The following is a 13307-nucleotide window of genomic DNA, read 5'->3' on the forward strand; positions in this document are numbered from 1 at the left end:
CTGCTCTGATCCCCAAACTGTCCCACCTGCTGAGTCTGAAGAGTTGGGATCTGGGGGGAGGTGCCATAGAGGCAACGGTGACAGACTCCCTTTTTTTATACCTTCACTCTTCTGTTCTTAGTTCTGTATTGACTCCCCCTCTGACCACTCTGTTTTTTCTGTCTCTTGCGTCTTTTAGCTGACCTCCTATAATCCTGCTACCTTTTATATTTCTCACTATCTTTGTTTTTCCCCCCTCTCCTTTACCTACTGCCTGTTTTTCCCCCTCTCCTTTACCTACTGCCTGTTCCTTAGCCTCACTAAGTCCAGAATTCCTATACCTAACAGTAACTGTACTTTATTATTTCCTTTCTCTTTACATCATTTCTGCCTTTTACCTATCTCTAACCTTTTAATATCTTTTACACTACTAACCTGCCTGTTTAACACTATATATTAACCTCTTTTATGCTTTCAGCCAAGACCTATTTGTTGTCATGACTAGCTACTATGGATATTGTTTTAACTTTAAATTGTTTTTGATACTGAAGCTTTTCTCCTCAGCCCGACTGAATTTTGATTGTCATCTAGTCAGATTTGTACATGAAAAATGCATTTGCATTTGTATTTTGCCGTATTATACTATATTAGTTTTTAGTTTTATTTGTATAGATAGTATTATTAATGACTTCATATATTATAGTGTATTAGTCTGATAGTGGAGCTTTTCTCCTCGGGCCTCTGCTGAAAATGGACATGTATCCAGCCAGACTAGCCCGGTTAACAAATGTAAAATAAATAAAATAAAAATAAAAAATAATGGGTACCAGTATTGGAGTGGCCAGTCTAGGACAATCAGGATTGCTCTTGCTATTTCCTCCCTTACCTTGAGTAACACTCTTGTAAGAAAGGTAAATGGGGGAAATGCATAGACTGAGAGGTTTGCCCACTGAAAGTATACAGCATACACTTTCCAGGCCTTGCTGTGAGGTTCCCTGGTGCAGAATTTGCTGAGCTGGTGGTTGTAGGGGAGGCAAATAGGTCCACCTTCGGGGTACTCCATTTCTGGGTCACAAGGCTGAAGGGGTTGTGGTTTAACTGCCAATTGTGTGGGTCTAGGAGATTTCTGCTTAAGATGTCTGCCAGAGAGTTTTGGTTGCCTGGCAGGAATTGAGCTTGCAGGTGAACATGCATGGCTGAGGCCATGTTCCAAAGAGTCATGGCTAGCCTGCAGAGTGGATAAGAGTAGCCCCCCCCCTGCTTGTTGATGTACCACATCACTGTGGTATTGACAGTTTTGATTAGTAGAGGTTCCGGAGAGAGTAGGGATCTGAAAGCTGTCAGAGCGTGCTTAACAGCTAGCATCTTTTTTTGGTTCATGTGCAGATTAATATGATTTGGGCTCCAGTGGCCCTGAATGCACCTGCCATCCAGATGTGCACCCCCAGGCATAGTCTGATGCATTTGTGGTTGGGGGTCTTTGCGGCATAGGATTGTATAAAGGGAAGCCCCTTGTGGTTGCATGCTGCTGTCCACCAAAGGAACTCTTTCCTTAGACAAGGTATCATAGGTATGATAGTTTCCAGGTCCTGACAATGTTGGCACCAAAGACTTAAGTATCACTGAAATTTCCTCATATGCAGTCTGGCATATGGAATTAGTAGAATGCAAGAGGCCATGAACCCTAGAGCTTGCAGGATTTTCCTTGCGGATAACTGGGTTCTGGTGGCCATTTGAGAGACGTACCCAGTCAGGCTGGTTTTTCTGGAGTAAGGAATGCCATCTGAGATTTTGTGTCCAAGCTTGCTCCCAGGAATACAATCTGACTGGGAACTAGTTTAGATTTCTTTTCATTGATACTGTATTCCAGGGAGGTTAGAAGGTCCTTTACAAATGTCAGGTGCTGCAACAGCTTTTCCTGACTGTCTGGCTATATCAGGCAATCGTCCAAGTAGAGGTATATTTGAATATTTCTCTGTCTGCAATAGGCAACGACTGGAGCCAGGCATTTTGTGTAAACTCTGGCAGCAGTGGATAAGCCAAAGGGAAGGGCAGAAAACTGATAATGCATAGATCCTGTCCTGAAATGTGGATATTTCCTGCAGGAGTCCCTGACTGGGATGTGCAGACAGGCCTCCTTTAGGTCCAGGGTGGCTAACCAGGCATCTTTGGACAGCCTAGGGAGAAGCTGCTGTAGGGTGAGCATTTTAAATTTTGGTACCACCAGGAAGGTGTTTAGAATTGATGGATCTAAGAATGGGCACCAGGTGCCCTCTTTTCTGGGTACCAGGAAAAGTCTGGAATAAAAACCTTGGCCTATCTGTTCTGCAGGAACCGGCTGCATTGCCCTTATGGAGAGCAGGGACTGAACTTGGCTTTGTGCCTCTGCCCACTAGTTTGGAAGAAGGTCTGGGAACCCTTTTGGGGCTGGCAGCGTGTGGAAATAAAAAGTGTACCCCTGGAATACTATGTTGAGGACCCATCAATAGTTTCTGATGGAGGTCCAGTTTTTTGCATGGTGGGCAAATTTTCCTCCTCTAGGGGCCACGAGCAATTGGGCAGAGGTGAGGGGAAGAATTGAGAAGTCATTCTGAATTCTTTCCATAAGGGGGTGGCTTAGCACTCCCCGTTTTAGAAGTGGAGGTACTCCATTGCTTAGATCTCTGCATACCCTGATACTGTAGTCTGGGGGGGTCCCTTTCCCCTAGGTCTAAGTTTGAGGTGGCCTTGAGGAGGCTGTAAAGGACCAATGTTTTGAGGGGCAATGCCTACTGAATCTTGGAGGCTGCACTTGCAAAAATTCTTTGACTGTCTGCACAGACTTAGCTTTTCCTTCCATCTTTTTTAAAACCTCTTCTGCTTTGGTGCCAAACAGATCGTCCTTGTTCAGAGGTGAGTTAAATAATTTTGATTTGACATGGTCTGGCAAGGTCTGCTCCTTAAGCGAGGCATGCCTTCTAAGATGCTTCTATGGCGTCAAGCCGACATTACAGGGTATGCTTGCTGACTTGGCTTCCAGAATGCATAAGCTCTTGTAATTCTTTATTCTCTGCACAGTCAGGGAAGGTAGATCATTTTTGCTGAATAAGTTGCATAGTATTTTGCTGGTATTTCAGCATGTGGAATTGACAATTTAATGCTCTAATGGCAAGAGTTGCAAAGGTGTATACTTTTTTACCCCATCTGTCTAAAGCTCAGGAATCCCTGTCCGAGTGGGTGGGATTCTTAGCTGTAGTTGCTTTTATTCCTTTAGGTCCTTGGGAGATTACCTCTGGGTCAACAGTAGGATTTTTGAAAAGAAATTTGTGAGAGTCAGGGACTCTGAAGTACCTGTCAGGTTTCTTGGGAGCAGGGGGAAAAAATATCAGGAGTTAGACTGGATTCCATAAAGACATCATCCACAACATCCAGAACAGGAGGGTTAGCTAATGGTCTGTGCTGTGGTGAATTTAAAAATTCCCAGTTTGTTTTTGGACTGAGGATAATCCTGGCATTCCCAATGGAAATGCGCTCTCAAAAGTATGCAGGGTTTGACCAAAAGAAAAATTCTCTGGAGGGGAGGCAGAAGGAATGGATTCCTCTGCATCTCAATCCCCATAGGAAGATAAGGGCATGCCTGTCTTCATAATCAGAATCCTCAGAGTCGTCGGAAGCCATTTCGGAATACAGAGATCAAGAATGAAGGCGTTGAGCTACAAACAAGGGCCTGAAGATGAATAGTTTGGGCATTGAACAAAGTACAAAACCGGCAGTGAGGTACGTCGTGGTCTGGGCCTAAACAGGTGATGCAGTAAGAATGGAAATCTCAGTGTAGTATTTGCTTTCCACAGGCGATACAATTGTTCGCTTTGGAAGACTTCAATTTCGGAAACGAAAACTCAGGTAACGGCCGACCGGCACTCGTGCAAACTGCTTCTGCTTTGGGTTACTCGGCAAGAAAGACTGATGTGATGGCGTCTACTGCCTGTTTTTATACCACTGACGACCTGACATCAGTCCTGAAGCGACAGCAAACGACACAGAAATACTAAGTCTCTGGTATTCGGGCTGCCTGAGGACTACCCTGGCAGGATAACCCAAGTGTGATGACTGCATCAGTGAAACACTAAGAACATCGTCATGGTCTGGGCCTAAGCAAGTGATGCAGTAAGAATGAATGTCTCGGTGTGGTATTTGCTTTCCACAGGTGAGACAATTTTTCACTTTTTCTGACAACGGTTAATACATGGAAAAAGGATCCCTAATGGGGTACTTAGCTTTACAAGACTTCAGCTTCAGTTCTGAAGATGAAACTCTGGTAGCAGCCAACTGGCACTCGTGCAAACTGCTTCTGCTTCAGGCTCCATGGCAAGAAAGACTGATGTAATGGCGTTGGCTGCCTTACTTTAAACTACTGATGACCTGACGTCAGTCTTGAAGCGACAGCAACCAACGCAGAAATACTAAGCCTCTGATATTCGGGCCGGCTGAGGGCTACCCTGGCAGAAATAACCCCAAATGTGATGACTGCAACAGTGAAACACTAACATCTACAAGCAGTAACACACACATCACCTAAAGTAGAAAGAATGAATAATGAGTGCAGGTCCTGGAAAATCCTTCTGTAAAAATTCGTATTTGAGAGGGTGAGAAACGTCAGTGTTATCCACATTCTAGTAATAATCTCAGAGAATGAGACCCCCCCACACACACACACACACACACACACACACACACACACACACACACACACTGAGATTCACAAACTAAGCTCTCATCTGACACTAACTCAGACATCTGAGAAAAAAAAAAGTGTGTCCCTACATCATCTTGTTCAGATTAACAACCATGTACCCCTTCAGAAAAAGAATAATCACTTCTTTTACCAACTACTACTTTACAGAAGGAATCAACAGCCTGAATTAAACCCCAAGCTAGACCCCATAAACTACTCGCATACAAAGAAAACTGGGGAGGCATGGACACACTGGGTTTACCGTTTCTTTTTTGGACAGGTAAAATGGGGACAAGCAGCGTTACTAAAGGTAGCAGCAGTTCCCAAAGGATGGGCACACCATTCTGACAGAGAAATTTTTCCTGTTCCTTCTCCCAGGACAGACAAGAGTGGCTTTCCCTTACCTACTAAAGGGACCCCAACAGCTGCAGAGGATGTGGCTAACTCCCTGTCTGAAATGGCTGTAAGTACTACACCAGAGGGCTTCAGGGCAAAAGAGAAGTGGTCTGAGGTACAACAAATGGCCATAGCAGTCAACCACCTGTGGATGAGGCAAACTGTTAGCCTGTGTGTGTTTGCTTATTTTTTTTCTTTTTGTGACTGGAAGAAGGGCCGACAGTGGAACCAACACTACCAGTCTATAAAAGTTGCTTTGTTTGGATAGCAATAAAAAAACACAGTAAAAAGCACTTTGAAATACTATGACAGCCCCACAAAAGTTAAAAAATAAAAAGTTCCATTTAAAAGTAAGTTAGTCTCAGAGTCTAACACTGCTAGCTTTAAAATAACTTTACTGAAAAGGGAAGTAATAAAACAAACAAAAGAAAATGGAAGTTTTCTTGCCTGAAGGGAACTTCTCTACACAACGAAGGAAAGCACAAGCAGACCATCGATCCTCAAAAGGTTCAGTTAAGTACACTCTTTGGAGACAAAGCTCTGAATGGCATTGTGACCAAACTTGTCTTTTAGTCAGCTCAGATCGAGCTGCCTGACAGTTTGGACATGTGGAAGGAGACCTCAACCTTTGGAAGCTGGCCAGCTGTTACATCCTTGGCAGGGTATAACCTTAATACAGCTAATACTACTTCAACAGTAAAATAATATGGTGAACATGAAACACTTACTGTCGAGTACCGTGGGAAAAAAATGCTGCAACTGCCAGGACAGAACAATTTTAACTTGGTCATTTCACAAGCACACGTGCCAATATTGACCGGTCATATCAAGCATGTATTCAAGTACTACTTAAGATAAATTACAACCGCAACCAACCATATTCATTAATTTTACCTTTCAGCTACTGAAACATTCCCTGATGGTTCCTCATCATCACTGTCACTGATGACAATTATATCTCCATCAAGCTTGGTGCCAGCATGGCCATTGGCCATGCCATTGTGCTGGGGTGGTGCAATGGCTTCCAAAACCTTACACTGTAATCTGGAAATCAAGAAAGATGAATTATATTTGCAGAAACTCACTTGGCACAAAAATCTTCATAATTCATATTTATAAACAATACCAAAGTGGATATCTACCAGAATTGTCCAGTACATTAACTGATCATGCCCTAGTGAAGTAAATGCCTGGTTTTCACCATAAAAACTTAACATTTTGAGAATCGTCATGCATATTCCTGAACACACTTCAACAGTACAGGTCAACTTCAGAAAAGTACAGTTTTGTACCTACCATAAATGTAGATGTTCAAGTGTATACCCTGCTGCAGTAACCACACTCGGGTTATCCTGTTGTCAGGCGGTCCCACAGTCGGCCTGAATTCCAAAATCTTGGTCCGGCGTCGGTTACTGTCGCTTCTTCGCTGACGTCAGTACACCAGGGGTATATATGATGCATCCGACGCCATTTTCTTCAATTTCTCTTGCCCCAGATGTCAGGTGCCCCCAAAAAGGTGGTCAGTAAATAGTACCAATCTAAAAAGTTTAGCACAAACAAAACATCCCTCCAGCTATAAGCAAATACATCACAAAGATAGTATCAGTGTATTGTAAAGTTTTTGTTAGTTAGGTCAGAGGGGATGGAGGGAGGGGGTAACCTGGACTGCAGCAGGGTATGCACTCTAACATCTACATTTATGGTAGGTACAAAACTGTACTATGTTCATCGTGTTACCCTGCTGCAGTCATCACACTTGGGTAGAATCCCAAAGCTAAGGATGGGAGGTGGAGTCAAACAGGGTTAGAGGAGGCTAGAAGGCCCTGCAGAACTGCAGTGGCGAAGCCAGCCCTAGTCTTAGAGTAAAGTGGTAAGTGGTAGTGTTTGGTGAAGGTGTTTACTGAACTCCAAGTTGCAGCTTCCAAAATATCCTTGGCTGGCACCCCCCTGAAGCAGGCTGTAGATGTCGCTGCTGCCCTGGTAGAGTGGGGCCGTATGGTAGCAGGAACTGGTTTTCCATGATGGATGTAGCAAAAACGAATGCAATGTCCTATCCATTTGGAAATGGTCTGTTTTGATATGGCCTTCCCTTGTGAAGCTGCAGCATACGATTCAAAGAGCTGGTCAGATTTTCTGAAAACCTTAGTTTTATCCAAGTAGTAACGTAGTTGCCTGTGAATGTCCAAGGAGTGCAGGAGTCTTTCTCCTTTGTTCTGTGGATTTGGAAAGAAGGTGGGTAAGTGGATGGTTTGATTTAGAGCCACAATGGATACCACCTTAGGCATAAAGGAGGAATTAGTTTGTAGAGAAACTCTGTCTTGATGGAAAATGAGCAAAGGCTCTACTGCCATTAGTGCCTGAAGCTCTGAGACTCTTCTGGCTGAAGTTATTGCTAGCAGCAGGGCAGTCTTCCATGATATAAACTTTAGGTCAGCAGAGAAACCTGGTTCAAAAGGAGGTAGCGTAAGTTTTTCCAGAACAAAGTTGAGGTCCCAGGTTGGTGTAGGTGCTCTCCTGGGGGGGCCTAATGTTTTTGGCCCCTCTGAGAAACTGCCTTAGAAGTGGATGTGAAAATAAGGGAGGATCCGTGTTGTAGTGAGCTGAAATAGCTGAGGCGTGGATTTTAATAGAAGAAAAAGAAAGTCCTTTGTGCAACATCTCAGTTAAATACTGTAGAATCTGAGGTATGCGAGGCTGAAGGGTATTTTGCCCTTTAGCTTGGTTCCAGGCGCAAAACCTTTTCCATTTGTCTGAGTAGGCCTTCCTGGTGCTTGGCCTCCTAGCTTCCAGAATAACATCCGTAACTGCTTGAGAAAGAGGAGCTGGCTGGTTGCTTAGGTGATTTGCCATGCAGCGAAATTTAAGGTTTTGAGCTGGCTGTGTAAGAATCTGATTGTCTTGCTGTGTGAGTAAATAAGCAATTTGTGGTAAAAATCCAAGGTGGGCCCTGGGCCATATTCCTTAGTAGTGGGTACCAGTGCTGGCGTGGCCAGTCTGGGGCTATGAGTATCATTCTGGGTCTCTCCTTCCTGACTTTCAGCGGCACCTTTGTGAGAAGGGGCAATGGAGGGAAGGCATATACAGTCAGGTTTTTCCAACAGAGTGCGTCCACTTTCCAAGCTTGATGGTGAAGCGTCCTTGTACAAAATTTTGTTAGCTGATAGTTTTGGGTGGCCCCATTTTTGAGTTATCATTGCAAATACGTGTGGATCCAGTTTCCACTCGTGGGGATCCATGATGTTTCTGCTGAGGTAGTCTGCCAATGTGTTCTTTTTTCCTGGCAGGAATTGAGCTTGTAGCTGAACTTGGTAAGCCAATGATGTGTTCCACAAGGTCATTGCTTGCCTGCATAGAGGGTAAGAGTGTGTACCCCCTTGTTTATGTACCACATTACTGTGGTGTTGTCCGTCCTTATTGTAAGCTGTCCTGGATGCAAGAGGTCCTTGAAGGCTGTCAGGGCATTCTGTACAGCTAGCATTTCTTTTTGATTGATGTGCAGATTCCTTTGATCTGCAGTCCATATGCTTTGAACGCACTGTCCTGCCATGTGTGCCCCCCCAGGCATAGTCCGATGAATCTGTTGTCAGTTTGCCTGGCTGGGGGCAAGGTGAAAGGCTGACCCTTGTTGAGATGACATGTCTGTGACCACCACAGAAACTCTTGTTGAAGGCAGGGAATGAGAGATATCATTGTGTCCAAGCTGTGGCTGTGTTGAGACCATATGCTTTTTAGGTACCACTGTAATTTCCTCATATGCAGCTTTGCAAATGGTATTAGTAGTATGCAAGATGCCATGAAGCCCAAGACCTGGAGAATTTTTCTTGCAGGGAGTTGGGTCTTTGTTGCCATTGTTTTGAAATATTGAGTCAGTTGTAGTTGTTTGTCTGGCGTCAGATAAGCCATCTGGGCCGTTGTATTCAAGCTGGCACCCAGGAATGTCATATTTTGTGAGGGTACTAGTTTTGATTTCTTTTCGTTTACTGTGTACCCTAGGCAACTTAGAAGGTGTTTTACAAAAGCCAGATATTGTAAGAGGATGTCCTTGCTTTCTGCTTGGATGAGGCAGTCGTCCAGGTATGGGCATATTTGAATTCCTCTTTGTCTGCAGTATGCAATTACTGGTGCCAGGCATTTTGTGAAAACCCTGGGCAGAATGGATAAGCCATAGGGCAGTGCAGAGAATTGGTAATGGGTTGAACCCGCAATGAAACAGCGGTATCTTCTGCAATTTTGTCTGACAGGGACATGCAGGTATGCCTCCTTGAGGTCCAATGTTACTAGCCATGCTTTCTTGCCCAACATGGGAAGAAGCTGTTGTAGTGTTAGCATCTTAAATTTGGGTACTTGCAAGAAGGCGTTTAGAAAGGTCCAGAATTGGTCTCCAAGCATTGTCCTTTCTGGGGACTAGAAAGAGTCTTGAGTAAAATCCTTGGCTTTGCTCCCATGTAGGTATCAGTTGAATGGCTCTCATGTCCATGAGAGCTGTCATTTGTTTTTGTGCCTCTGCCCATTGATTTTGTGGCAGGTATGGCATTACTCATCATTGGCAAGGTGTGGAAAAGGAATCTGTATCCTTGTGAAATAATGTCCAGGACCCATTTGACCTTTGTGACTATGCGCCAGTTGTCTGAAAAAAGTGCTAATTTTCCTCCCAAGGGAGCTGCCAAGAGAGTTTTGCTTGGCCATATGAGGTTTTAGTCATTGTTTTTGCCTTCTAGTAGTTTGGGGCCTGTCTTCTCCTCCCTTCTGTGTTGCAGTACCCCATTGTAGAGGTTTGTAGTGGGTTTGTGGTTGTCCTCTGCCTCTTGGGCATCTGTATTTACCCCTCTGAGTTCTGTCAGTAGCTAGAAAGGACCAATTTTTTGTTGGCCAACTTCTAATGAAGCGAGGGGGCTGAACCTGTAAGAAATCTTTGACAGTCTGCATAGATTTTGCCTTATCCTCCATTTTCTTTAAGACTTCTTCTGTTTTAACTCCAAATAGGACATCCTGCTGTAAGGGAGCATCTAGTAACTTTGCTTTAACATGATCAGGCAGAATTTATTCCTTTAACCAAGCATGCCTACGTATAACAGACCCAGTAACAGCTGCTCTACAGGAAGTGTCTAAGGAATCAAATCCACATTGTAAAGTATGTTTGCCCACCTGTTCAGGTGTATGCAACAGATCCTGCATTTCCTTCAATTCAGACTGTTGAGGGCGTGTGCTCATCTTTTGTTTTATTTGAGACATTAGAAATTGCTGGTATTTTAGCATGTGAATTTTGACAATTTAGTGCTCAATTAGCTAGAGTGGCTGAGGTGTAAACCTTCTTCCCCCACCTGTCTACTGCTCTGGAGTCCCTTTCAGAGGGTACAGGATTTTTTGCCATAGAAGCCTTAGCCCCTTTGGGACCCTGGGAGACAGTGTCTGGGCCAGCAACAGGGCTTTTATAAAGCAATTTGTAGGAGTCAGGCACTCTATAGTATCTGTCTGGTTTGGCTGGAGCAGGAGGCAGAGAATCTGGATTTAAACTAGATTCTAAGTAAACATCATCCACAATGTCTAAAACTGGGGGGGGATAGCAAGTGGTCTGTGCTGGGGGAGTAAAAGAAACTCCGAGTCTTTTCTTTGAGTCAGAGTAGTCCTGACCTTCCCAGTGAAAATGTTCCCTCATAGTATGTAAAGTTTCCCCAAAAGAGTAGTCTTCAGGGGGAGAAGCTGAGGGAATGGAATCCTCAACATCAGAATCTTCGTAAGGGGGAAAGGAGTAATCTTGTTCCGCAGAGGAGCCTGAGGAAATAGACACTTGATCAGAGGAGGCATAATCTTCCTCTTGTCTAGGCCTTTTGTCGGGTGGGAGTTGGGAACCCCTGATTAAAGAGATCAAATCTTCAGCCATTTTGAGCATCTGTTTCTTAGGCATGGGGCCTTGAACTGGAGACTGAAGTGCAGTCTTTTTTGGTTTAAGAGGAGTCTTAAGCTTAGGATACGTTTTTATGGTGAGTGTCATCTGTCTGAAGACACCTTCAGAAACCGAAGGTGTTTCTGCAGCACCGGCTTCTCTTTCTGCAATGTCGTCGGTAGGGCCTAAAGAAAATGGCCGCGTCGGCCAAGAACTCTCTGCCATAGGATCCGAAGCGGTGTCTGGTTCCAATTCTGCGGTAGCCAGGGGCTGCGTAGGCGCCTCACTGAAAACCGGTGAACCGGAGACCGGCCCAGCCAAGGCCTCGGAGTCTGGCTTGGGTCTAGGCTGCCTGTCCTTATCTTTGCGTTTTTTGTGAACGTCAGTAGTCGGTTGCTCCGACGGCATAATGTAATTAAATTTTCTACCGAAGTAGTGTCGTGCGAAATCGAAGCATCGTTTTATAGTTCGCTTATTAAACCTAGCACAAAAGCGACAACCAGTGACGTCGTGGTCTGGGCCTAGGCAAGGTATACAATAAGAATGAAAATCCTTATGAGGTATATGCTTCCCACAAGAAATGCAATTGTTAACTTTTTCTGACATCAATAAAGCTAAGTACCCCGTTGGGGAAACTTTTCTTGCCTCAGACCGAAGACTTCGGAACTGAAATTCGACTTCGGCACTTGCGAACTGCTTCGGGCACCGCGCGGCAAGAAAGACTAAGACTGAAGAAAATGGCGTCTAATGCATCATATATACCCCTGGCGCACTGACGTCAGGGAAGAAGTGACAGCAACCGACACCGGACCAAGACTTTGGAATTCAGTCCCACTGTGGGACCGCCTGACGACAGGATAGCCCGAGTGTGATGACTGCAGCAGGGTAACACGATGAACATCTACCTTTGAACTGTGTTGTTGCCTGCAATTTAGACAGAAGTGTAGCAACCAGCAGTTGGCAGCAATTCAGAGTTCAGACACCTTCAAATGGTTACAGTGTGTACATATACAGCACTACAAGACAAAGCCGATTCTGACGTCACCATATAAAGGGATACAGCCAAAGTGGCCTGGGCAATGAGAGGAGGCAGCCAGTTTGGTAAAGGATTGAAGAAGCAATGTTTGCTCACCTCTCCTGGTGGTACAGTTGAATGGTATGAACTTGAGTCCTTGCTGGAGAACAACCTAGCACAACATGCTTATGAAAGGGATGGTTTTTGCAAAAGTGACAGCTCCATCCTTCACTTGCTGCACTTCCACTGCCAAATCATTTATGCAAAGGCAAAAAGGGGTCTGTTACAACTGCAAAGTGAAAATCCCGATGGTTATCTTGGCATAGCCTATCCATGCAATCTCTCTCACCCAGTACAGTCCAGAACAAAACAAATGTGTAGGAGCCACATCAGTCGGATAGTCAAAGCAGGCATGAGCCATAAGGAGAAGGAAAAAAGTTATGTACTCACCATAACGTTCCATGTTTGTAGTCCATCTCACCCTTCATTCTTACATATGGGTTCGGAGCAGATCCTCAGCTCCGACTCTGCCTATTACAAAGCTCAAAGTCTCTTAGTTGGCTTGTGGCTAGGTAGGTATCCCATAGTGCACAAGTACAATCCAAAGATCTTGTTTGCTGCTAAACTACAGAAAGAAAAAAAGGTTATCCAGAAAGAATAATGAAAGGTCTCCACCCTATCAAAGGTAACACTATCTTGTCTTCAGATCCTTCCAGGACGGGGGGTGGGTGGGTTCTTAAGAATGAAGGTTGAGATGGACTACAAACATGGAATGTTACAGTGAGTACACAACTTTTTTATGTTCTGCAGTCCTACCTCGCCTTCATTCTTGCATATGGGACAGCGTCCCTAGAACCTTACTCTTGGGTGGCTCACAGGAATATACTGCTGAGTACCGTGGAACCAAAGGAGGCTCTACCTCTGGAGATCAAATCCAGTTTGTAATGCGTAACAGAGGTATGAGGGGTAGCCCAAACTGCTGCTGCACAAATACTATCGATTGGAACTCTGGCTTGGAAGGTGGCAGATGTGGACAGGGATCTTGTACAATGAGCCTTAATCTTGAATGGTAGAGCCTTTCCATTGGAAGAGTAAATGAAGGAAATACAGCTCAAAATCCAATTAGATAGGGTCACTTTAGAGACTGGCAGACCTATTCTAGACTCAGAAAAGGATACAAACAATTGACCTGATTTTCCTGAGTTCCTTAGTCCTGTGAAGGTAGAACCATAACTGCCTGGGAACATCAAGATGATGAAATATGTACTCTGCAGTGTTGGAATGATTAGGGAAAAATACAGTTAATTTGACAGTGTGGT

The 13307-nt window shown here is 44.5% G+C and overlaps 1 protein-coding gene across 2 annotated transcripts in view; it reads right to left on the reverse strand.

Moving 5' to 3' along the window:
• Window positions 1–13307, reverse strand: part of BAZ1A (bromodomain adjacent to zinc finger domain 1A) — a 3222221-nt gene that overhangs the window by 3029666 nt on the left and 179248 nt on the right. For both annotated transcript variants that reach the window (XM_044074116.1, XM_044074115.1), the window contains exon 3: window positions 5984–6133. In XM_044074116.1, the coding sequence (XP_043930051.1) occupies window positions 5984–6133 (150 nt within the window). The remainder of the gene's footprint in view (window positions 1–5983; window positions 6134–13307) is intronic.

The sequence above is a fragment of the Protopterus annectens genome, chromosome 6.part0 (assembly GCF_019279795.1).
Source record: "Protopterus annectens isolate FY-2018-M chromosome 6.part0, PAN1.0, whole genome shotgun sequence".
NCBI lineage: Eukaryota > Metazoa > Chordata > Ceratodontiformes > Protopteridae > Protopterus > Protopterus annectens.